This window comes from Dysidea avara, chromosome 13 (assembly GCF_963678975.1).
Source record: "Dysidea avara chromosome 13, odDysAvar1.4, whole genome shotgun sequence".
Classification (NCBI taxonomy): domain Eukaryota; kingdom Metazoa; phylum Porifera; class Demospongiae; order Dictyoceratida; family Dysideidae; genus Dysidea; species Dysidea avara.
Window position 1 is genome coordinate 18,648,154 of NC_089284.1, and position 23,621 is coordinate 18,671,774.

The 23,621-nt window shown below is 40.2% G+C and overlaps 1 protein-coding gene across 1 annotated transcript in view; it reads left to right on the forward strand.

The window, feature by feature from the left end:
• Positions 1–49: 49 nt before the first annotated feature.
• Positions 50–23,621, forward strand: part of LOC136242625 (WASH complex subunit 5-like) — a 50,772-nt gene continuing 27,200 nt past the window's right edge. Inside the window, exons 1-14 of the mRNA XM_066034068.1 lie at positions 50–298; positions 2,083–2,189; positions 5,131–5,215; positions 5,713–5,813; positions 10,399–10,518; positions 10,600–10,672; positions 10,720–10,872; positions 11,324–11,437; positions 14,910–14,951; positions 14,998–15,124; positions 15,171–15,313; positions 18,672–18,801; positions 18,852–18,964; positions 19,140–19,247. Coding sequence (XP_065890140.1) covers positions 77–298; positions 2,083–2,189; positions 5,131–5,215; positions 5,713–5,813; positions 10,399–10,518; positions 10,600–10,672; positions 10,720–10,872; positions 11,324–11,437; positions 14,910–14,951; positions 14,998–15,124; positions 15,171–15,313; positions 18,672–18,801; positions 18,852–18,964; positions 19,140–19,247 — 1,638 coding nt within the window. The 5' untranslated portion in view covers positions 50–76. The remainder of the gene's footprint in view (positions 299–2,082; positions 2,190–5,130; positions 5,216–5,712; positions 5,814–10,398; positions 10,519–10,599; positions 10,673–10,719; positions 10,873–11,323; positions 11,438–14,909; positions 14,952–14,997; positions 15,125–15,170; positions 15,314–18,671; positions 18,802–18,851; positions 18,965–19,139; positions 19,248–23,621) is intronic.

Consider the following 23,621-nt stretch of genomic DNA (forward strand, 5'->3'; position numbering starts at 1 on the left):
TGTATTGTTTGCATGTTTTTGATCACATGACTACAAAATTTTGACCTAGTACTCGACTGTCGCGTGTTTCAACGAGATGGACTTTCTCGCAGAGGAGAACACGTGCGGCCAGACCATATTAAAGCTAGTTAGCAGGGGTAACGCCATTATTGCTGAGCTGCTGCGTCTGTCTGCCTTCGTACCGCCCGAGTTCCGTCTAGAGACGAAACAAGATTTATCTAAATATGAACACATCTTGCCAGACTTCCAGTATTTCAGTGGACCAGAGCTATATGAGAAGAGGATCGACTCTAACCCTGTAAGAATATTGGTGTGGTATTAGCTGTATTCTAATGCACCAAATTTAGCCCCAGTACTGTGATTTGTAAACTCACAGGAGAAAATCAAGGGGTGTCATCTACAGGCTCCTGCTGTAGGTCAATCTGTTACCGTGGGTGGTCAACAGTCAAGGTCATTCTACAGTAGGTCAAGATGAGACCAGGAGCTTATAAATGAGCTCCTGATGAGACAAAGTGTTCACAATCAAAAAACTATTTGAAACAAGGGTACGGAATTATAGTAACTCATAAGGGTCTCCAACAAGATAGTTCAAAGCTTCTCCAGCACACATTTCGTCTGATGTTTCTTTTGCAGCTGTTGGTAGCATGCACCAAGAAATTATTACAAGTGCTTGGAAAATAGGAAATGAATAGTGTTCAAACAACACTTCAAGTCCCAGGTCAAGTCAATCAAGACTTTGACCGTGACCTACAGTGCATGCTTGCATGACAATTCATTGGAAAGTACTGGGACATGTCTAGTACTGTCTCGTCCCAGGCCGTATTGCCATCTTCCTTACCTTATCAATGTCTCTGTATAGCAGAGTCCAACTTTTTAAGTGTAGCAATCTATTAAAAAATTTACATTCTGAGTCATGTGAACTATGTTGCTAGTAATAAAACTCTTCCCTCCTGCACTGAGAGTTGGTGGAGAAGTAATTATTTATGTTAATATGATTTTCTAATCTGTAAGGGTTGTATGGAAAGTAGTGGTCCACCCAGACGTTTCATGGTTTACTAGTAATTTTCTAAAGCTACCTTGAAATTTCATCATGGGAAAATTTATGTGTGTCCTACAAACAACTCACCTTACTGATAAATTAGTGTGGTTCCTGGTGTGTCAGTGTGTGATGTTGTTTGTAGAAATATGTGGACATACAAACAGTATCGCACATTCTAAAGTGGGTGTGGCTAACAAAAGAAGCTGGCCTACTGCAAGACTAGACAATACCTCACACAGAGATTACCACTACTGTGCTACTTGGTTCAAAGCAATGTATATGACGCTTGAAGTAAAAATCAATTCAGACCCTTCGTAGCTGTGTGGTTGAGAACATCTTTGAATTAAGCAATAGTGATCCGTGAAATTTAAAACATAAAAATCGTGACAAACTACAATAATCATGAAATATATGTACCATAAAAATTTCCAGGTATATGATACAGGGGGGTGTATTTCTGTTAAACTGAAGGCTGAAAGCTTCTACTGGCCCTTCTGATGTTTATCCCATAACAGAGTTTACTTGATGCATTGTGACAGCTGATCCTATTAGTCAAGGGAAGGTCATTGATGTATAGCGTCACTAAGATCAAGATGTGCAATGTGGTCAAGATATGTAATGCAATCAAGATGTGTATTACGGTCAAATAGATTGCATAGCTGGAATTGTTAAAGGCAGAGGAAGTATCATGGGTGAATTGATTTGCTGAAGTGGACAAAGTAATGTAGTTAATTTCAGCAAACTGTGTTACTGTGTTTACTATTATGTGGGTTACTATGGGGGTTTACTATTATGTGGGTTACTATGGGGGTTTACTATTATGTGGGTTACTATGGGGGTTTACTATTATGTGGGTTACTATGGGGGTTTACTATTATATGGGTTACTATGGGGGTTTACTATTATGTGGGTTACTATGGGGGTTTACTATTATATGGGTTACTATGGGGGTTTACTATTATGTGGGTTACTATGGGGGTTTACTATTATATGGGTTACTATGGGGGTTTACTATTATGTGGGTTACTATGGGGGTTTACTAGGCACTACAAGACCTTGATGAAGAGTTCAGAGAGAACCACTTGGAGATGCTTGGCAGGTTCTATAAGGCTTTTGAAAGTATACACAAGTATATCACCGACTTGTTAAGGTGTGTTATGTTGTGTGTCATGGTAACTAACTGTGTCAGTGTGTCATGGTAACTAACTGTGTCAGTGTGTCACGGTAACTAACTGTGTCAGTGTGTCACGGTAACTAACTGTGTCAGTGTGTCACAGTAACTATGTCTCTGTGTCATGGTAACTGTATCTCTGTGTCATGGTAACTATGTCTCTGTGTCATGGTAACTATGTCTCTGTGTCAAGGTAACTGTGTCTCTGTGTCATGGTAACTGTGTCTCTGTGTCATGGTAACTGTGTCTCTGTGTCATGGTAACTGTGTCTCTGTGTCATGGTAACTGTGTCTCTGTGTCATGGTAACTGTGTCTCTGTGTCATGGTAACTATGTCTCTGTGTCATGTACATAACTGTGTCATGGTAACTGTGTCTCTGTGTCATGTACATAACTGTGTTATGGTAACTGCATCACTGTCAGCTGCAGTCCTAGAGGTTTTTACAGAACTAGTCAGAATTTACATGCTTCAGTGTAGCAAAAATCACTGAAGAGGTTATTATTGTAACACTACAGCTCATCATGCAGTAGTACTCTATATTAGGAGAGTTGGGGTTTTTGGCCAAAAAATATCATCCAAATTCCAACTTCACAACACCTTCATGGCACCTTGGCAGTATTGGTTAAGCCCTCAGTATAACCATAGATACTATACTATTAACACAAGATTGAAAACTCCATTTCATGCACCAGCACTCCTCGTTGTACTGGGAAGTAATTAATTTGACGGTTGCGTCATGTCATTAGTTGTGTTGCTATTTCGCTCTGTTATCACAGGACGGGATTTGGCACTTTTCCATGAGCTGAAAGTTCCTCCGTATATTGCTACAAAATTTTTTTTTAATTCAATGAAATTTTATACTGACTAACTGCCTGCCTGATGCCTTTAGACAAGTGTAACAACAGGTTGATTTTTTCACTGTTTGGTATCGTTTCAGCCCGACAGGTGCCTTTTGGCTTACTGCAGTACATACAATGCACGCATCATGGACTTGCCTTTGTCCTCCTTTGTGTCCCATTTCTTTTTGCTGACAACCAGGCATAGGGCAAAGTACTTTGGTACTTGTACTTAAGGACACTTAAGTACACCTTCTTGAGTACTTGTACTTATACTTAAATACTTTTTGTACAAATGTAATGTACTTGTACTTATATTTAAGTTCTAAGTAATGTACTTAAGGTACTTAAGGTTACGGGTACTGAGCGACTGTCAAACAAAAATTTTATTACGTAATTAAGGCGGGCTTGGTGTTGTTGTGTTGTGTATCAGCTGGTAAGTCATATTTCAGCAACTATACACATTATTCACAAATCCTCTTGTCAGTCCCTCACAAGTGATGTTCTTCAAACCTTAGAATTGTTAGTAAGTTCTCATGGTTCTTCATTGGTCTGATTTTTGGTTCATAGTTTTCACTAATTAGCATGGGGACAACTCTTGTTTCCATAACAACATTTGAATTTCATGTTGATTAATGCATAAATATTTGATAACAATGCATTAAGAAAAATCAAACCCCTAATCATGAAAAATGATTGATAGTGTGCCTGTGGGGTTTACAGTATCCCGTAACCTTAAGTACTTTAAGTACTTTAAGTACTTTGGAGTACAATGAAGTCCATGTATACAAACTATGTAACTGAAAATAAGGCATATTGACTTATAGCATATGGGATTTTTGACATGGTCAGCTTTTAGTCGAAGCCATCTGCTACTTTGCTTTACCAAAGTGTTAACAGGTTTCCTATCTGCTGACTCATTTTTTTGAATATCTTGGGACAGTGTATGTCAGCTAAGAAGGAAGTTTCAGCTGTTCCCAATCACTATGAAACACCAGAAACCTTACCAGCAGGCTAAGTACAAAAGACGTTCTAGGAGTTTCATCTTCCTTTGTGCCTGTTGAGACTCATTAGTATTGTAGGAAAGGTATTTACTCCCAAAAGATGTCACTTTACCAATGGCAGACTTGCGCAGCTTATGTTCATTAGGTGCAACCAAAGCTACATTATGCATTCGTGAACAGTTTAAGCATAAGCATAGTCAGTAGTCAATCATAACTGCTTTGTAAATATGTACTTGTACTTAAATACTTTCAAAAGTACTTGGATTTTACTTAAGTACTTCTCTTAAAATAATGTCATGAACTTATACTTGTACTTCAACAAATGTCAAAGTACTTGTACTTTACTTAAGCCCATGCCTGCTGACAACCCAAGGTGTCAGTTCACTGTAGTGCAATGGCTTCCCTACATTTGTAGACAGGGATCGTCCGTCTTTTCCATGGTGACTGGATTGATTACAGAGGTGCTTCTCCTACTGTTCTTTGCTGTGAAACAAGCTGAACATAGCTGAAAATGACCACTTCACATTCAAGTCAGTAGCTGATAGTTGGGTTAACTCCGGTGCCATCCTTTCTTTTGGTGCAGTATGCGTGGGTTCACCAGTCATAATAATGTTAAAAAAAGTAAACAAACAACTATAAAGATAATTAGAGTTCATCATACAAAAAAGTAGGGAAACAAGGGAGGCCACCTCCACCTGCAGATGTACTAGTGGACATTTAATCCCTAAATCAGTTTATCACAAATCAGCTTCTTCAACACCTCCAGGTGTGTTTAGCGCCTCTCTGTGATTCAGTGACACAGTTGCTATGACATGGTGACACGGTTACTATAAAAAGAAACAGTTACTATGACTGTGTCACCATAGTAACTGTGTCACCATGTCATAGCAACTGTGTCACCATGTCATAGCAACTGTGTCACCATGTCATAGCAACTGTGTCACCGTGTCAGTAACTGTACATATGTCACCATCATGGCATGTCATTGTAACCGTCATGGTAACTGTGTCACCATATCATAGTAACTGTGTCACTGTGTCATGGTATCTGTGTAACTATGTCACTGTGTCGTGATAACAGATTCTTAGAGGACCTGGAGGAAGGCATATTTATTCAACAAGCTCTAGATACTGTTGTGTTTGATAATGATGGCAAACAACTGTTGGTGAGTGACTAGTGTAGTTGTCTCAGTTGATTATTTTATTAATCACTGGTCTATCAAGGATACAACCTGATGTGTGATCTTATTAGGGGTAGGCTTCTAGGCCAGAGTAATGTCCAAAGTTCTGTCAAGTTGTTTTGAAACAAAATAGCACAACCTTGCAGTAGCAAAATGGACTGGAATTCCTGTTATGCTCAATACACTATATTTAAACTGTACTCACAGAGAAGACATCACAACCCTTTGATGTGTGATTACACTACCAAATATGGCATCAGGTGTTAAGGCCTGTTTATTAGCAAGGAAAGTAATGTGTTGTGTTGAGAAGGTTTGTAAGGGATTCTAGATCTGAGATGCATAATTTGTCCTTGGTATTGATTTGAGGTGTCAGTGTGTTAGTGTACTGTTCTGAGATCATGACATAATTATGATGTGATTCCAACCGGTGTATATAGGTATTTGTGGTCATGTGATCTTGTGTACACGCCTCCTTCCCACAGAGTGAAGGGTTGTTCTTGTATGGAGTCATGTTACTTGTAACGGACATGAACATTGAGGGTGTTGTTAGGGAGAGGATGTTGGTGGCCTACCATAGATACAGGTGAGCACTAATTTGGGTGTGTACCTATGAAATGTAACAGTATAATTATAGTGGTGCCACTACAGGCACCGACAGACAGACACTACACTGTGCACATACACAGATGAACAGTCTGGTGATACACACAGACATACTGTATATATTGCAGCTGTTGCTATACAGTGGACTGGACTACTGGACTGACATATTTTGGCCTTTGTACATTCTATGGTTGAATTTACTGGGTGTCACTAGTTAAGGAAGCTGTATCCTACTACTAAATGTTAATATGAACTGTCTCAATACTTATTTGTACTAGAGGTGCACCGATATGACTTTTAGCTGATATTCCAATAACCGATATAAATAATATTATCAAGCCGATAAACAAAGCCGATCCGATACGATAGCATGGACACTTTTTCTAACAATTTGCTCTCTAAATTTAGTAAATAAGTGACAGAGTGGGACTGTAATCAATAGCCAACACTACATAAACATGTGCTTCTAGGGTATTACTAGAGCATGAGTGCCCACCAATAGATGTTTATGTATATCTGTATCTGCTGCTTTTTTATGCATGTTACCGATCTGATACCGATATGTAAAAACAAGGCCGATATAGCCGATAACTAGCCGATCTGATTATCGGTGCACCTCTAATCTATATAATAATTCTCTAACTCTTTTTTGGCACTGCATCTTTGTTCTTGGTTGGATTCCAATCAGATCGGTACCATTCAACTCTAAAATTTGAGGCGAATCTTTTGATCCGGGATTGGTGGCGATTCGCTAAACTACGGAAAATATTCTTTAAACCACCGTAACTACCAGAGGAAGACACAAATCTGCCCAAAACTTTCTGGAGACCCTTATCGTGTTACCGGCCTTCCCCATCCAGCTTACACTAGACGTTTCTCTCCCCCTGTGGACGACAGAACGAGAAACAAAAAATCGAGGCCATAAATTTTTTAAACAAAAACTCCCTGGTTTTCCCCTGATTAGCTTCAAACTCGCTAGACCAACTACCTGTCCAAATCAATGTGTCATAAGGTGGTTTTCGTGTCTATCATTACGTGCTAACCTTGGTTGCGAGATACTTATCACTGTCAATGGCCATTATAAGTTTACGATATGCGTATATTATGGTGTTCCGGTATACACGCGTTGCCAATAGGAATCAGATGACGTCATGGTTTAACTATCTAAAAGCTTAAAATAAAATAGGATCAATCACTTTTTCATGATTTAACCAATCACATCAACGAATTTGATCATGTGATCTGGTGTGTACGCTATCATCCGGCAAACACAGCCACCAGTATGAGCCTTATCCGAATTTATGTCACAGACATAAAATGGCCACTGTAGTGTGGGGACGTTCGTAAAATTTGCATGGGCGACTATGGGAAGAACCTTTTTGAACGGCGATATCTCAGCTAAGAAGGAAGATATCGAACTCTAACCAGCAGGTATGGTTATAAATTATCTGAAAGAATAGGAATCTAACATTGTTTTGAAAATCAACCGAAAATCGCTTTTACGCACTTATTGTAATGTCTTATAGCCATACCTGCTAGTTAGAGTTCGATATCTTCCTTCTTGGCTGAGATATTGCCATTCAAAATTTTTCTTCCCATAGTTGCCCATACAATTTTACGAATGTCCCCACACTACAGTGGCCAGTTTTATGTCTGTGACGTAATTTCGGATAAAGCTCATAAAAGGAGAGTTTCGTAGTGGGTGTGGCCAGTCTAGGACTACTTGACAGAGACTACACAAGAAAGACTTACCGGGAATACACACTCTGCACCCTGCTGCACTCATTACAAGGATAGATGCCCTGAGGCCTACACCGCTGTGCGCTAGACGAAGCAAAACTACTGCGACACGAAGACAAGCAGGTCAGGGACGCCTAAAATGGAGGATTACCAGCACACCACTGCAAGGGAGAAGGAAACAGTCAACAAAGAAGAGTTACATAGTGGGTGTGGCAAGTCTACGAGCGATGATTATTTCGATCAGGCTACTTGACAGAGACTACACAAGGAAGACTCGCCGGAAATACACACTCTGCATCCTGCTGTGCTGTCCACTACTAGGATAGATGTCCTGAGGCCTATCCCGCCGTACGCTAGACAAAGTATAGCTACTGCAACAAGAAGACAAACAGGTCAGGGACTACAGACAGACCTAAAACGGAGGATTACTAGCAACACTACTGCAAGGGAAAAGGAAACAGTCAACAAAGGATAGTTTCATAGTGGGTTTGGCAAATTAACGTGCGTTGATCACTCCGACCAGGCTACCTACAATGACACTCTCTGCACCCTGCAGGATGACACCTTTGTGAGCGAGGAAGAACGAAAAATTACGTTCAACTACTCTAATAGAACATACATATACCTTACCAGGCAACGAGTTGCTATTGCAGTCTTCAGTGTGTAGGGAGACACAGACACATTTTCACTCCTTGGTAACTCTAACTCTACAGGGACAGCTGAAGCTTCCAGAAACTCTATTACTTTATAGTATATTTCGTTTAACTACCCTAATAGAACACACATGACCTCTAATTGTGACCGAATTTTGGAAAATCACCCATATGGGTGCATTTGACACCTAAAATATTTAATGATCAAATCACAAACTTTATAGTGCTAATCTACTTGTTGATGGTTTTAAGCCATTCTCAATACCTTAAATTACAAGAAAATTCTTGAAATATTTTCAAAACTGTGCCCTGCGCTTATTAGCAACCCGCTAAACATGAAAATTCTAATTATTTCATGCACGCCCATATGGGTGATTTTCCAAAATTCAGTCACAATTGAGCAACCAATCTTCATATGAAGGATAACTGGGCTATGCTGATACCTTAATTCTGAAAGCAAATAAAATACAACTCTTTATCCAAATACGCATGCTGGTGTTGACCTTGCTCAGTACAGCCGATTAACTTGAATACCCATACTCAATACTTTACTGCATACACACTTTGTCATGCAGTAAGTAAACATCACAACAATACCATGACTAGGATGTAGAAACGGAACTCCAATTCAGTTACTCAAATTGACAACACAATCTATTAGTGATGTGCGATATGCCTGAAATGGTGTATCTGTATCTAACAGCTGTGTAGTCACGATACGATATCGTAAGTGATACAGTGCATCCCTTGTACAAAGAAACCAAGTTTAATTAAGTGCGTGGGCAGCCGATAAATTTTTATTGTTCAGTACCAGCCCATTGCACTATTATATAACAAGCTTAAGGAGTCTAGGAAACAGGTTAAAAACCCAGCTACACTTTTAAATTGAAGAAAGCCAGACCTTCATATTTCCGTGATTGTGCAATCAAAATATTGATACGTGTGTATCGGTATTGCGATACAGCTGGAGTATCGCGATATTCCGATATATCGATAAGTATCACACATCACTACAATCTATCTAAATACATACCACTATATGTGACAAATGCAAGTTGACTTAGAATATAGCTCAATGCGGTGATGCATCAACTATTGGTAAACTGATCCTCATACCACACTCAGACACTTTATGTTAGTTCATACAACATCATTGTCAAAATGAAGTTAAGTACATCCCAATTGTTGTATTTGTCTGCCGCTCAAAACTAATTCTTTTATGTATGTGCGTGGCTGTAATGGGACCTGCATGAGTACTGCACAGATGCGCAGAAATTCCAGTGCTCAAGGCCAACCTAAAACTATGACATCAGTCACTCTTTGTTCATGAAGCCACCAACATTATAGCTAGATGTTAGTGCCACACACAATTGAAGAAATTATGCGTACACATCAGTAGCTATGCGTAATTATGTCTTGTTGGTATGTAATGATGTGATTGCTTCTTGATCATTAGTAATGTTCAAATTTAAGTGTATTCACACAATAGCACATAACAATTGTCTTATAGTATCACGCGCATTTTGTACGGGTACCACTAGTTTGTACTATTTGTTATGCCACCATACAGCATTTACTCCTTAGCATTTACTCCTTACCATTCACAGGATAGGGGAATGTGAGTGCGTTAGTTAACCAGTGGTCAACTTGTATCCTTTGAGATACATATCCTTAGAGCATGAAGTTGAGTAGCAGCTAGTTTTGCATGACATCAGACTTCTATTTTAGTATGGGGGCTTACCAATTAGAGATTTTCAGCAAGTGTGTTTTTATAGTCTCTAATTGATAAGCCCCTGCACTGAAAACCAGGTCTGGCCACACAAGACTAATTTACTCCTTGAGCTTGCAGTAAAGGATATCACACTAGTTAACCATCTGTCACATTCCCTGCAGCATTGCTATATACCAGAGTATGTAGTAACTGTTGTATGGCAGCATAATGGACAGTAGTGAAATTATTGAAAGACAGTTTTCACATATTCCACTGGTGTAAGAGTCCTTAACTAGTGAGACTCAGTAAATAGTTACTGTAAGTTAAATAATGTTTAGTTCCTGTTTGTTAGGTTAGATGGCCACTGTAAAGCTTTAATAACATAAGTCCAATCATAGAAGGTGCAATAATTCAGTCCACTGAATAGTAACAACCTATATTATATTACCTCCTATCCACAGTTCACAAAGATCAGTAGACACTAATGTTGATGATGTGTGCAAGTTGCTACGTAGTACGGGCTACCTCAGGACTGCTAACATGGTGAAGAGGCCACCCAAATATCCTGAGGATTATTTCAGGTAGTCTTTTGTTGGTAGGGTCTTTATTTTGTGTGTCTATTATTTGGTTTAATTATTTGTTGCTGATTCAATTGTTTGCAGTCGTATACCGATCCCAAAGCACTTTATAGACATGGTTATTGGTAGGCTGAGAAGTGATGATATTTACAATCAGGTAATACATTATTGTACCCACTAACTTACTTATAGCTGACATTATAGATCTCTTCTTATCCAAACCCTGCTCATCGCAGCACTGCACTGTCCACACAGGCTGCCATGTTATACGTCATCTTGTTCTTCTCTCCGGAGACTCTACACACTAAACAAGCTCAAATGAGAGAAATTGTTGACAAGCATTTCCCTGACAACTGGGTATGCTTATTGTGGGTGTGACTTGAATTATGACCATGTATCACCTGAAATAGAAGCCACGTGTATCCTGCCTCAATTAAAGGCTCAGGTTCTTATTCATCATCTTTTGTGAAACCTCCAAACACCTCCTTAATAAAGACACTTGTGGCTCCACATATTTTAACCTTTGAAAGAGGACAACCACTTTAATATAGTAAAAATATATCTTAGTCTAATTCATTATAGAGAGGTGTCCACATTACAATTTGTCCTGGATACAAGTCACATGAGCTTCTCTTTGAGGGTAATGGTCAACATTGCTATAGAATGGCTGTGCCAGTTATTGTAAGCTCATTGCTTTGCTAATGAAGTGTGCAAACTGTTAAACAAAACATGTGCACTCTGATAGGACAGTCACCATATTACATCACAATAGCTTATCAAATAGTATGCTAATTATTGCTCACCGCAGGTAATAGCAATGTACATGGGTATCACGGTGAACTTGTGTGAGGCGTGGGAGCCATACAAAGCTGCTCGGACTGCCCTAAACAACACCCTGGATCCTGATAACATTAATGCCTTGGTAAGTATGTGGCCATAACTAACATTACAAACTATACACATTGAAATGCTGCAATTATCTTGAAATGTTAACTAACTACTTTGACAAAACTTTTTAAGAAAGTGACCAGAACTTTGGAAGGCTGTATCCACAGCCTCAGGATGAGACGTTGTTGGAAGGGCTGAAACATTCTGGCAAAATCAAATTGTACAGGACTATAGGCTGCATGTCTATATCAGGAGGATTGCTTCTAATAATCATCTAATTGCTGCTTTACTTTTTCTAGTCAGTTATCAATATGAGGCTATATGTAGTGTAGTGTACAATCAATTACCAGTAGTATATATTAGTCTGTATGTTTGTACCATTATTCCGTGAAACTATTATTTAGAAGAAATAATAATTATGGTGTATGCATGAGCTCTATCAGTGTCTTCACTCCTCTCAGTCCTCTGCTCTTATACTACTTCAGCTTGTATACCTAATAAAAACATTGTTTATGCATCTAGTTATGATTTACCCTGTTGGGGGTGGGGGGGCAGACCCCCTTAGAAAGCTCAGTACCTAATATATATAAATATTGCACTTAACAATGTCCGACCATCTTAAGGCTCATGTGTCCTGCTCATGTCTGACAAACTAACAGTTTGCTAAGACAAATGTCCTTGCAGTCTTTAAGAGTTGTAATCCTCTCTGCTCTGAATACTTTAACTAGTATCTGAGGATTTATACAGCCCATTCTTGTTTCACTGGTAGCTGCTCGTGTAATAGTTATACTGTCACTATCAGTGACACTCATAATGGTGTCACCATGACACTCATAATGGTGTCACTATGACACTCATATAATGGTGTCACTATGACACTCGTGTAACCCGGGAACAATCAGACTTAATACAGCCTCGCACACTAAAACATACACGAGGAGCCTGAAGTGCTCATGTGCTGACTCGTATTAATGCCTACCCTCTATACAGTACATTACTATTACAAAGTTAATGTTTCTGAGTTGTTCTGTTACGTATCTCCATCCTTATGACTGCGGTTCCACACACTGTCTGCTTCTAAGTTGTCCACTCCATACATTATCCTGGTCTGGGGGATCTTCAGATTCTTGCTCTGGTTGTCTTCAACATCTTGGCTCAATAATACCTCTGATTCCTGGTCCTCAGATAGGCCTTCATACTCCATTCCTTCTGTGAATTCAATACTTCCTTGATCATCTATTTGTTCTGTGGATTCCTTGATCATCTATTTGTTCTGTGGATTCCTTGATCATCTATTTGTTCTGTGGGTTCCTTGATCATCTATTTGTTCCGGGGTAGCTACTGGTGATTCTGATCCAGTTCCATCACTGTTGCCTTCACCAACTAGCTGATTGGGACACTTCCTCACCCTATTCAGTGCAACTCGAAGGGACTTGGCTCTAGGGTGGCCAACTTTCTTCAACTGCATGCCATTGTCGAATACTTTCTGTACAAAATATGATCCTTGAAATGGTCTTGCAAATTTGTACATCTTGCCTGACCTCTTGGCTGGAAAACAGACAAACACTTGCTGTCCCACAGAAACCTTAGGATCTTGGGCTTTTCTATCATAATGTTTCTGTGTCTTTTGAGCTCTACTAATTGCAGTCCTGGCCGACTCTCACGTAAAAGATAATTGAGTAGAAACCTCGGTCTAGTAGTTCACTAAATCTACACTGTCTCTCTCGACAGGTGGTTGAAGAGCAGATGCTGTAGGGAGCACAGGGTTTCTGCCATACAACAAGAAAAAGGGGACTGGCTTTTGTTGACTCCTGACAGCTAGAACGGTATGCAAATAGAACATATGGAAGCTGTGTGTCTCAGTCTTTTCCGGATGGGTGGACTCTCTTGGATAACATGTCGATTAAGCGATTAAACCTTTCCACCAGTCCGTCTGTCTGGGGGTGGTAGTACTGATTTTCTTGATACCCAATAGATTATACAATTCGTACATGAGCTTGGATAGGAATGCAGCTCCCCAGTCTGACAGCAACTGTGAAGGGACTCCATGGGTAGGAATAATTTGCTACACTAATGCCTTGGCAATAGTTTGCGAGCTCTGGTCCCTGGCAGGAAAAACCTCTGGCCATTTAGTCAATAGTCCACAACACGATCGAGTATATATTTCCCTTACGGCTTGTTGGCAGCTGAACTACAATTTGGTCAAATGGTCCTCCTACAGGCAATGGCATTAAGGGGGGGGGAGGGGGGGGGGGGAGGGGGGATGAAGTGGTTTCCTAATGTGTCTGGATGCACAAGCCTGGAAGTTGGTGTGTGACTAATGCTGATGGTGGCTGTTGAAGCAAACAGTTTTGCTGTGATCTAGAACCACTGGATACCACAGTGGGAATGACTTGCAGCAGACCAACAGTAGGAGTACTTGGCAACCCATGGGTCAGTGCAGGAGTAGCACTAGGTAACCAGGTAGTCGGGGGTGTGTAGGGCATTGCAGGCAGATTCATTCAAATCTGTGCATAGCAGGCTGAGCCTGAGCTGTTAACAGCACCTGACACTCTCTGCTGGGATGAGGATACTACTGCTACACCAGATCCTGAAGAGACACTGTCTAAACTCATACTAGATGGCAAAGTCTCCCCTTCATTCGAGGACATCCTTGGCTCCACATGACTGCTGGAAACAGTTGCCTGAGGCTCAATGCTGTGGTCACTACTGGAAGATTCCACCTGTTGTATGTTGCCATGGAGGGCTCCCAATAGTTCAACTAAATGCGATTCCTTTTACTCATGATTCTTCTGCTGTTCCTCTAGCTCTGCAGCTCTGCCTCCATCTGCATTTGCTTAATCTTCCCCTCCCACTCTTGGTTGGTACAAAATAGTTCATCATTTAGTTTCAAAATGTGTTCCTCTAAGTCATAATTTTTCTCACAACACTGTTTATATTCCGTACTTAGTGAAACCAGTTTATTCTCACAAAGGGCTTGCCCCCGTGAGCTTCGTGCAACCTATGGCAAAGCTCTGTGACTTCCTTATTGGCATTCTCAACTTCGGTGCGGAGTCTATTCTCAGCGTCTATTTCGGACGCTATAGTTGTATTTTCCGCATGAAGCATTTTCTACTTTTAGTCATTGGATTTCTAGCTGGAGATTATCTACTTGTAGTCTCAGTGCTTCAACGTTGCTCATGTTGGCCCGTGGTAGTAGAGAAAAATGGCTGCTTCACACTTTGGATGACTTCGCTTGCGACTGAAAGAGAACGGCACAAAATAAACGTTCCACGGATGGGAGTGACTTAACTTTCGGGGTACCTTTGTCGGTACAGGTTTACGTGAGGAGCCTGAAGTGCTCACGTGCCAACTCTTATTAATGCCTACCCTATACAGTACATTACTATTACAAAGTTAATGTTTCTCTGAGTTGTTCTGTTACACTCATATAATGGTGTCATTATGACACTCATAGTGGTGTCACAAGTGGTGTCACTATGACACTGATTATGTTATTGTTACAGGTCATCACTCATGTAAATAAAGTTCCCCGACTAGAGAAACAGGTATGACATTATAGTAGCTCACATGATCTACTGATGGGTGTGTTAGGTTCTTGCCTACCTCAAAGAAGGCACATTGGTCGATGATTACCTACTAGACAACATTCAGAAGTTATTAAACTGCCTCAGGGAATGTAATGTCACCCTACGCTGGATCATGATGCATACTGCTACCAGTAAGAACCTGTTGCTATAGTTACTAGCTGTCAGTGGTTGTTATAGCTGCAGACTATGACAAGAGGAGCAAGTTAATAAGGGATCAAGTGATGATTGCTGCTAATGGTGCGGTAAAAGATGGTTACCAGCCAAGGAAACTGTTTGAATTGTTGCTAAACACTGCCCAGCTGGAGTATATCTTACAGCAGGTCAGTTTACCTGTGGAGAGCTCATTCATTTATCTAATACTCTAAAATTATACTGTATGGTAGTACTGTTTAGTAGGGATCATGAAGGAAAATCAGCCTCATTTTTCCTTCATGAAAGTATACCAACTGACTAACTGATGCCGCTATGTTTAAGACTACAGGCTTGATTTATTTGCTGCTCAACGTCGCTTCAGCCCGAGACATACCTTCCAACAACAGCAACTACAATGAACACAACTTACCTTTGTCCTCCTTTGTGGCCCATTCTCTGCTACATCAGAGGTGTTGATTCATGCTAGTATGAGGTGTACTGTTCTTTATACAATATAAGTCATGTTACAAGTGTGTGAGAGAAAAATTAGAAACACTACACTTGTTGCTATACTAGTGGATATATCCATGTGCAACATGTTTGTGTTATACTAGTCATTGAAATTACTTATCCTAAAATCTAGTTATGTAACAAATTGAAAACAGTTTTAACAAGTAGGAAAGCTCTCCACTATACTATTGACAGGCAGTATATGACTGAGATAAATTGTACACTAATATAGTGACCTCCCTTGTTTCATTACTTTATACTTGTTAGTTGAAGTGCTCTAATCATTCCAGAGGTCTAATAGTACAAATACTCGAGTACTAGGATTTTTTTTTTGTTATTATTTGTTAATTGGTACAAGGAAGACAAAGTCTTTTAAAAAACCATTCTAGGTGCAGATACAATTTCGTGGGGTAAGGTATTCCAATCATTGACGATTCTCTGTGAAAAACTATGACCTCTAATAGCAGTGTTGAAGTGATTTTTGTAAAGTTTGAGTCCATTTGATCGGGTGGGGTTGGTATTAACAGTAAAAAAATAGTCTTTGTCCACAGATACTAAATTGTTTAGTATTTTGTAAGTCATAATCAGATCCATTCTGGTTCGACGGTAAAGTAAGCTGGGTAGATTAAGTTCTCGGAGTCTTTCAGAGTATGTCAAATTATAGAAGGAGGGTATAAGTTTTGTGGCTCTTCTTTGAACTGCTTCTAATTTACGGATGTTTTTCATATTTTGGTACTCATGATAGTAAAATTGGTCCTGGTTTACTCGTTAAGATCACATGACCCAGCTCACATGATGTATTTGTCATCAGGGAGTGACACAAAGAACGCTGTAGAGTTTGATTGCCATAATTTCTTGTCAGGGACACTAACATCAGTATTTTAATGCAGTGTGTGTATCATTGTTGTTACTTGAAAATCAGTGCCAGGCATGGGTGGGTACACTCACCCACACATTTCACCCCATCCAACTAACTAGCACAGAATGCGAGTCCATCCTTAGCGGACTCTACGTACATTTGGTTTTAAAAACTAGCTAGCTAATAATATGCTACACTGCTGCTCTTGCAGTTTATTTCACTGTCTAATGCTACTGCATGAATGACTAGCTATTTTAAAAATTAAAGGAAGTAGTGATTGATATAGTATTCATGCTACAAAAAGTAAGTAAACAAGCTCAAAAATGTTACAGCTGAAATGAGAAATGATCTAGCAGTAAAAAGTAAGGAAACAAGATTAGACGACTACTTGCTAAAATGAGACACACTTTAATCCCTACTTTTGGCTAGCATCTTGGACCATCAAATTAGCCAAAAGTAGAGATTAAAGTATGTCTCATTTTAGCAAGTAGTCGTCTAATCTTGTTTCCTTACTTTCTACTGCTGGATCATTTCTCATTTCAGCTGTAACATTTTTGAGCTTGTTTCCTTACTTTTTGTAGCATGTATATTATATCAATCCCTACTTCCTTTATTTTTTAAATAGCTAGTTTGTTTACTTTTTTTGTCTAGCTAGCTAGCTATATTATACTCTTTTTGTTTTCCACATAGTATAAATATCACTTGAAGCAGCTGTCTTTTACCTTCGTACGCAATAAGCACCTCTAAAAATAATTATCATTTTGTCTTTTAAAGCTATTGCAGCAACTGGTAAAGGCTTCAGCTGCATTTCTAATGGCCTAAATGTTGATGATTTTACAGCCGGTAAAACATCGCTGGAGAGCCCACCATTAAGAGTGGAACCCTTGCTTTTAGAAGTCTAGATCCCGAGGTGGATCCGCCCCTCAAAGACATTATTAGCTAGCTACCTCACAAAAAAGCTAAACTGGTAATTAAGACTATATAAAATGACTACCCAGCGTTAATAGGGTACTACACTGTTCACCGTCGTCTTACGTACATGTACTCACACTTCGTTAAAATCACGCGTTTGGTTGTGGTGCGCTCTGCAACGATTAAGCGTCGCAACTACTAATTATCCTTCAAGAAGAACAAAGAAGCGAATGAATGATGAAAGCAAACAGCATGGTGCAGTGGACAGAACGTAATCAGAACAATAGATTCGTGAATCCGCTGTCATTACCTTAACTGTCTGAAATTTCTGGAGCCGTACAACTGGCGCAACCGGGTCTTACAGCAGGCAAGCTGGTAGATGAAATCCAGGTGAATTTCAAAAATTTTAAAACTCACTGTACATCAAAACATTCGAATTTTCACTTCAAGGTACAGCATCATTACAGCAGTGCTAATGTATTCCAGGTGGTTTGTTTGGGTAAAACTTATTGCAAGGACATTTTTTTAAGGTGCAAAAATCCATGAAACCATATGATTTCTTACCAACCCCTACTATACAGTACTATCATACTGTATGATATAGAAGCTAGAAATGAAAACACTTATTACACCTCCTTGTCTTGTTCTCATCTGCACTTGTACACAACTCATTCTACTCCAGCCTGACTCTTAAGTTAGTCGTATGGCTTAATTCAGTCACCACTGAATCTTTCATCTCTAACCGACTTGTCTAACACAGGAGAATTTAATTATCACTCAGATCACTTATAACCTTGTCAGCAACAGAATTCGTGCTGCTCCTCACAACTCAGTATTCCGATGTGAAAAAACTTGATTCCTTCCTCGTGCTCATCTTTCCGTGCCTAAAATTTGGATCACGTGATGCTGTGCATTATATAGAAAACACCGAAGCTACTCGGATTACGTGATGTAATTATTGAGCTTGTCTCGATATTAGCTGTTGATTTAAAACGAAAATATGGTGCTGCTAAGGTATATGTACTACTCGTTTCTTGTTTGTAATATCATTAGCGAGCGGGTGTTGTTGTCCCAGGGAAATTTGGATGGGCACGTGCCTACCACCCAGGCCCACCCTTGGCTATGCCACTGAGTTAGTATAAAACATGTCAAATGGGTACGACTACAAGTAGCTAGTATTTGTGAGTACTGTACTATAAAAGAGTACTCAATGCTAAAACACCATCATTGTTTCAGCCCTATTTAATTATTGCCCACCCTCACAGATGTTCAAGAGGCTGTTAGCTACAAAACAGGAGAAATGGGAAGCGTTGAAGAAGGAGGGTACGGAAAGAATGGTGGAACTTGGTGAAGTATTCTCTGGTACTAAACCTCTTACCAGAGTGGAGAAGAATGGTGAGCACTAATAAAAGTACTCTGTGTTACTATGGTGATGTACTGTACAGAGCACCTTCAAGCTTGGTTCACAGAAATGTCATCACAAATTGAGTCGCTAAATTACGATGATTCCACTGGTGCTGGTCGTAAAATCTCTCAGCTCATACAAGCACTGGAAGAGGTAAATCCCCTTGGTGATTCCCACAGGTGATGATGTCCTTTTGTGCCTATAGTAATCTGTTTGGTTATTTTCCTGGTAATCCATCCAGTCCCTCCCTGGTAGGAAAAGGTCTCCCTTGATAATAATGACGACCTATTTACCTTCTAATGATTCCCCTGGTATTCCCCTTCACTAGGTACAAGAGTTCCACCAGTTGGAGTCCATTCTGCAAGTGAAACAGTTTCTAGCAGACACTAGGACGTACCTTCACCAGATGTTGAGGACCATTAACATCAAAGAAGAGGTGTGTTCGTGTGTCTATCATTGCTCATCCGTTTGTGTGTGGTGTATGTGTGTGTGTGTTGTATGTATGTGTGTGTGTGTGTTTGTGTGTGTGTGTGTGTGTGTTGTATGTGTGTGTGTGTTGTATGTATGTGTGTGTGTGTGTGTGTAGTGTGAAGGAGGTTTTGAGCTTTCTTCACCTCCACTGCTGACATTTTTCATTTTAATTTGAGGAGTGAAACTTGTTTAAAAATCAAGTACGGCTTCTCTTGATCTACCATAGGCGTACGGAGTCTAATCTATGGTTCTACAACTTCACGTTCACGTCCAACTAAAAAAAAAAAAGGAACCGGTTGCAGGAACTAGCTGAGAAGTTACTCCCTGAATCGTAGTGTGGTTTCAGGAAGGGTCGAGGTTGTAATGATATGATATTCACTATTTGGCAAATATCAGAGAAAGCTGTGGAACAACGAGCAAAGCAACTTTTTATATTTGTAGATTTAAAAAAGGCATATGATTCAGTGCCCCATGAAGCTCTTTGGAAGGTGCTTGGGAAGCTTGGAGTACCAGAGGTGTTGATTAACATTGTGAGGTCCTTTCATGAGAACATGACTGCTCAGATTAGGTTGGATGGGGAGTTATTAGAGGGAATTGATGTGAACAATGGCTTGAGGCAGGGATGTACTATTGCTCCAACACTATTTAATTTGTATTCTTGTGCTGTTACTGAACGATGGTTTTCCCAAATAAAGAATGTAGAGGGTGTAGGCACTAGATTATTATATAGACTAGACCACAGCTTTTCCAAAGGTCCACCAGTGGGGCAGAGGAATTTGATATTAATGAGTGTCAGTTTGCTGATGATGTGGCTTTATTAGCCACATCACGTGCTGGAGCTGTAGAGGCCATTAGAGAATATCATTCTGCTGCAGCTGGTCTTGGATTGTCAGTTAGCTTTATCAAGACCAAGTTCATGTTGGCTGGACATGATATAACAGAGGAAGTTAAGCAGCCAATAGTAACATCTGGGGGGAATGTGGAGTGTGTGTCCGAATTTGTATATCTTGGTTCCCAGATGACATCTGATGGGAAGTTGGACACAGAGGTGGAGAAACGTACATCTGCTGCATCCAGAGCGTTTGGTGCACTACGCCGTACAGTTTTCCAAGACAGAACCCTGTCAGTTCTCACCAAGAGACTTGTGTATCAGGCATGTGTACTCAATGTATTACTGTATGGAGGAGAGTGTTGGACACCATATAAGTGACACCTTGTTCGTTTGAATCGTTTTCACCATCGGTGTATTAGGACTATTCTTGGGATAAGCAGGAAGAAGTAGTGGGAGCAGCATATCGTCTCCCATTCTTACTAAATGCCCTAACCACTCTAGCCGACGCCTAATCAGTTTCTCACGGATGATCTCAGGGTCACCCCACATCTGACGGGTTACTTCAGAATTAGCAGGACCCCCAAAAGAACATTATTTGGGTGGTTATCCAAGAAACGACCACCTGGTGGTCCAAGAAAGAGATGGAGATGTTGTGAAGGCAGACCTTCAGACAGTAGGACTATTGGATACTTGGTACACCTCAGCACTCCACAGAGATCAATGGGACAACCTGTATAATGAAAGAGTAAGCAACAGTCAACTTCTAGCAAGAACAGCTTTACCAACAGTGCAGTGTATGGTGTGCAGCAGGACCTTTCGTAGGGAACAGGATAAGGCAAGGCATAAATGTATTGAAGAAAGACTGAAGCCAGTGCAGCAACAACAGGGTGCACTGCAATGTGCTGTTTGTGAAAGATGGTTTAGGAGTAAGGGTGGTCTTGCTGTACATAATTGTAATCCCATCAAGCACAATATATTTGAACATGCACCAATTCCAGCAGTGGAGAATAGAATACAATGTTCTGTATGTGAAAGATCTTTTAGCCGGTCTAGTGATCTGAAGCAACACAAATGTCTGGCAGAGAGATCACTGCCAATTGAACTTCAACATGGAGCTATTCAGTGCTCATTATGTCACCATTGGTTTCGTAGCAGAGGAGGACTAACTGTACACAAGTGTTGACCAGCTGAGTAGATATCTTAAGCTTCTTCATACAACCGTATGAAGACCACGTGACCTTTATGGTAGTAGAGAGGAGGAGGAGGAGGTGTGTAGTGTATGTGTGTGTGTATAGTGCTGGACATCATAACTTTCCAAAAATGTGTAGTGCTATATAATTTGAACAGCCACTACGCATGGTTGAAAACAAAGCGCTGTAGTTTTCAAACCATTGATCCTGTGACTACGCAATCAACGTCATTTTACTCCTGATGTAATAAGGATTAAAATGACACCTAGGGATTTACCCTACAATGAAAGCATATAGACCAAAACACGCCATGAAAATAAATTCCAGTTTCTAAGCACGCAATTCCTTTACATACCTTTAGAAAATGATCCATAACTCGTTTGCAGTTGATCCTAATCACTCCAAACAACTGTTGGTCGATTCGCCATTCATTGGCAAGTAAGGCCATATACAGATCACGTGATTCAAATGCTATAATTAACATGACGGACGAAGCGTGGAATGTGGAGTTTCAATAAACCAGTCGCTGTTCTTCATCACTTTATAACAAGTAAGCCTCTGTAGTTACAGTGGTTCTTTAACCTTCTCTTAGTAGCCCTATGAATAAGCTTTCTTTTTATAACTGGTTTTTGGCTAATGGAGTTAGGCAGGCCAAGAAACCTGGACAAACAGCTAAGCTGGTTTAATACTAACATGCATTCCTCAAAAAATTTGTGTGGCTTTAAAGGTCAAGGCTGCATCCTCAATGTATTAATAGCTGTAATTCAGGACTGAGGGAATCTGTTTCTGTACATTTTTTGTACATGCTTTATCATTCCTGTGTACCAAGTGTCACTATCATTGTTGTAACATTGGCTGAGAAAAAGTGAGCATTTTGCTATCCTTCAGTTCATAATAACAAATAACATTGAAATAAGGATAATATCAAAAATCTGCTTCTGTAGAAAGTTAGAGCTATCACTGCACTCCTTTCCCACCAAGATTCAGGTTTGTGGCTTGCACCTACATGGAGAAAAAGTGAAGGATGTAAAATACCAAAGCCAATTGGTTATTACATTATAGCGCAAAACATTCATATTGATATGGCTTCAGCTTCCATTTGTGTAACCACAATGGGTGTATATGGCCCACCTGTCCAAATTTCATTAACGTTGAGCAAACCCACATAAAGTTATGGCATCACAAACGTAGAAAACAACTTTTGGAAACTTATGATGTTCAGCACTATAGTGTGTGTGTTGTGTTGTGTGTGTGTGTTGTGTGTGTGTGTGTATGTGTGTGTGTGTGTGTAGTGTAGTGTGTTTGTGTTGTGTGTGTGTGTGTTGTGTGTGTGTTGTGTGTGTGCTGTGTGTGTGTGTAGTGTAATGTGTGTGTGTGTAGTGTGTGTGTGTGTGTGTGTGTGTGTGTGTGTGTGTGTGTAGTGTAATGTGTGTGTGTTGTGTGTGTGCTGTGTGTGTGTGTGTGTGTGTGTGTAGTGTAATGTGTGTGTGTGTGTGTGTGTGTGTGTGTGTAGTGTAATGCGTGTGTGTGTGTTGTGTGTGTGTAGTGTAGTGTAATGTGTAGTGTGTGTGTGTAGTGTAGTGTGTGTGTGTGTGTAGTGTAATGCGTGTGTGTGTGTTGTGTGTGTGTGTGTAGTGTAATGTGTAGTGTGTGTAGTGTAGTGTAGTGTGTGTGTAGTGTGTGTGTAGTGTAATGTGTGTGTGTGTGTGTGTGTGTGTGTGTTGTGTGCTGTGTGTGTGTAGTGTAATGCGTGTGTGTGTGTTGTGTGTGTGTAGTGTAGTGTAATGTGTAGTGTGTGTAGTGTAGTGTGTGTGTGTGTGTGTGTAGTGTAATGCGTGTGTGTGTGTTGTGTGTGTGTGTGTAGTGTAATGTGTAGTGTGTGTAGTGTGTGTAGTGTGTGTGTGTGTGTGTGTGTGTAGTGTAATGTGTGTGTGTGTTGTGTGTGTGTGTGTGTGTGTGTGTGTAGTGTGTAGTGTAATGTGTGTGTAGTGTGTAGTGTAATGTGTGTGTAGTGTGTGTGTGTGTAGTGTAGTGTGTGTGTGTGTGTGTGTGTGTAGTGTAATGTGTTGTGTGTGTGTAGTGTAATGTGTTGTGTGTGTGTGTGTGTTGTGTGTGTGTTGTGTGTTGTGTGTGTGTGTAGTGTAATGTGTAGTGTGTGTGTGTGTGTGTGTGTGTGTGTGTGTGTGTGTGTGTGTGTGTAGTGTAGTGTGTAGTGTGTGTGTGTGTGTGTGTGTGTGTGTGTGTGTGTGTGTGTGTGTGTGTGTGTGTGTGTGTGTAGTGTAATGTGTGTGTGTGTAGTGTGTGTGTGTGTGTGTGT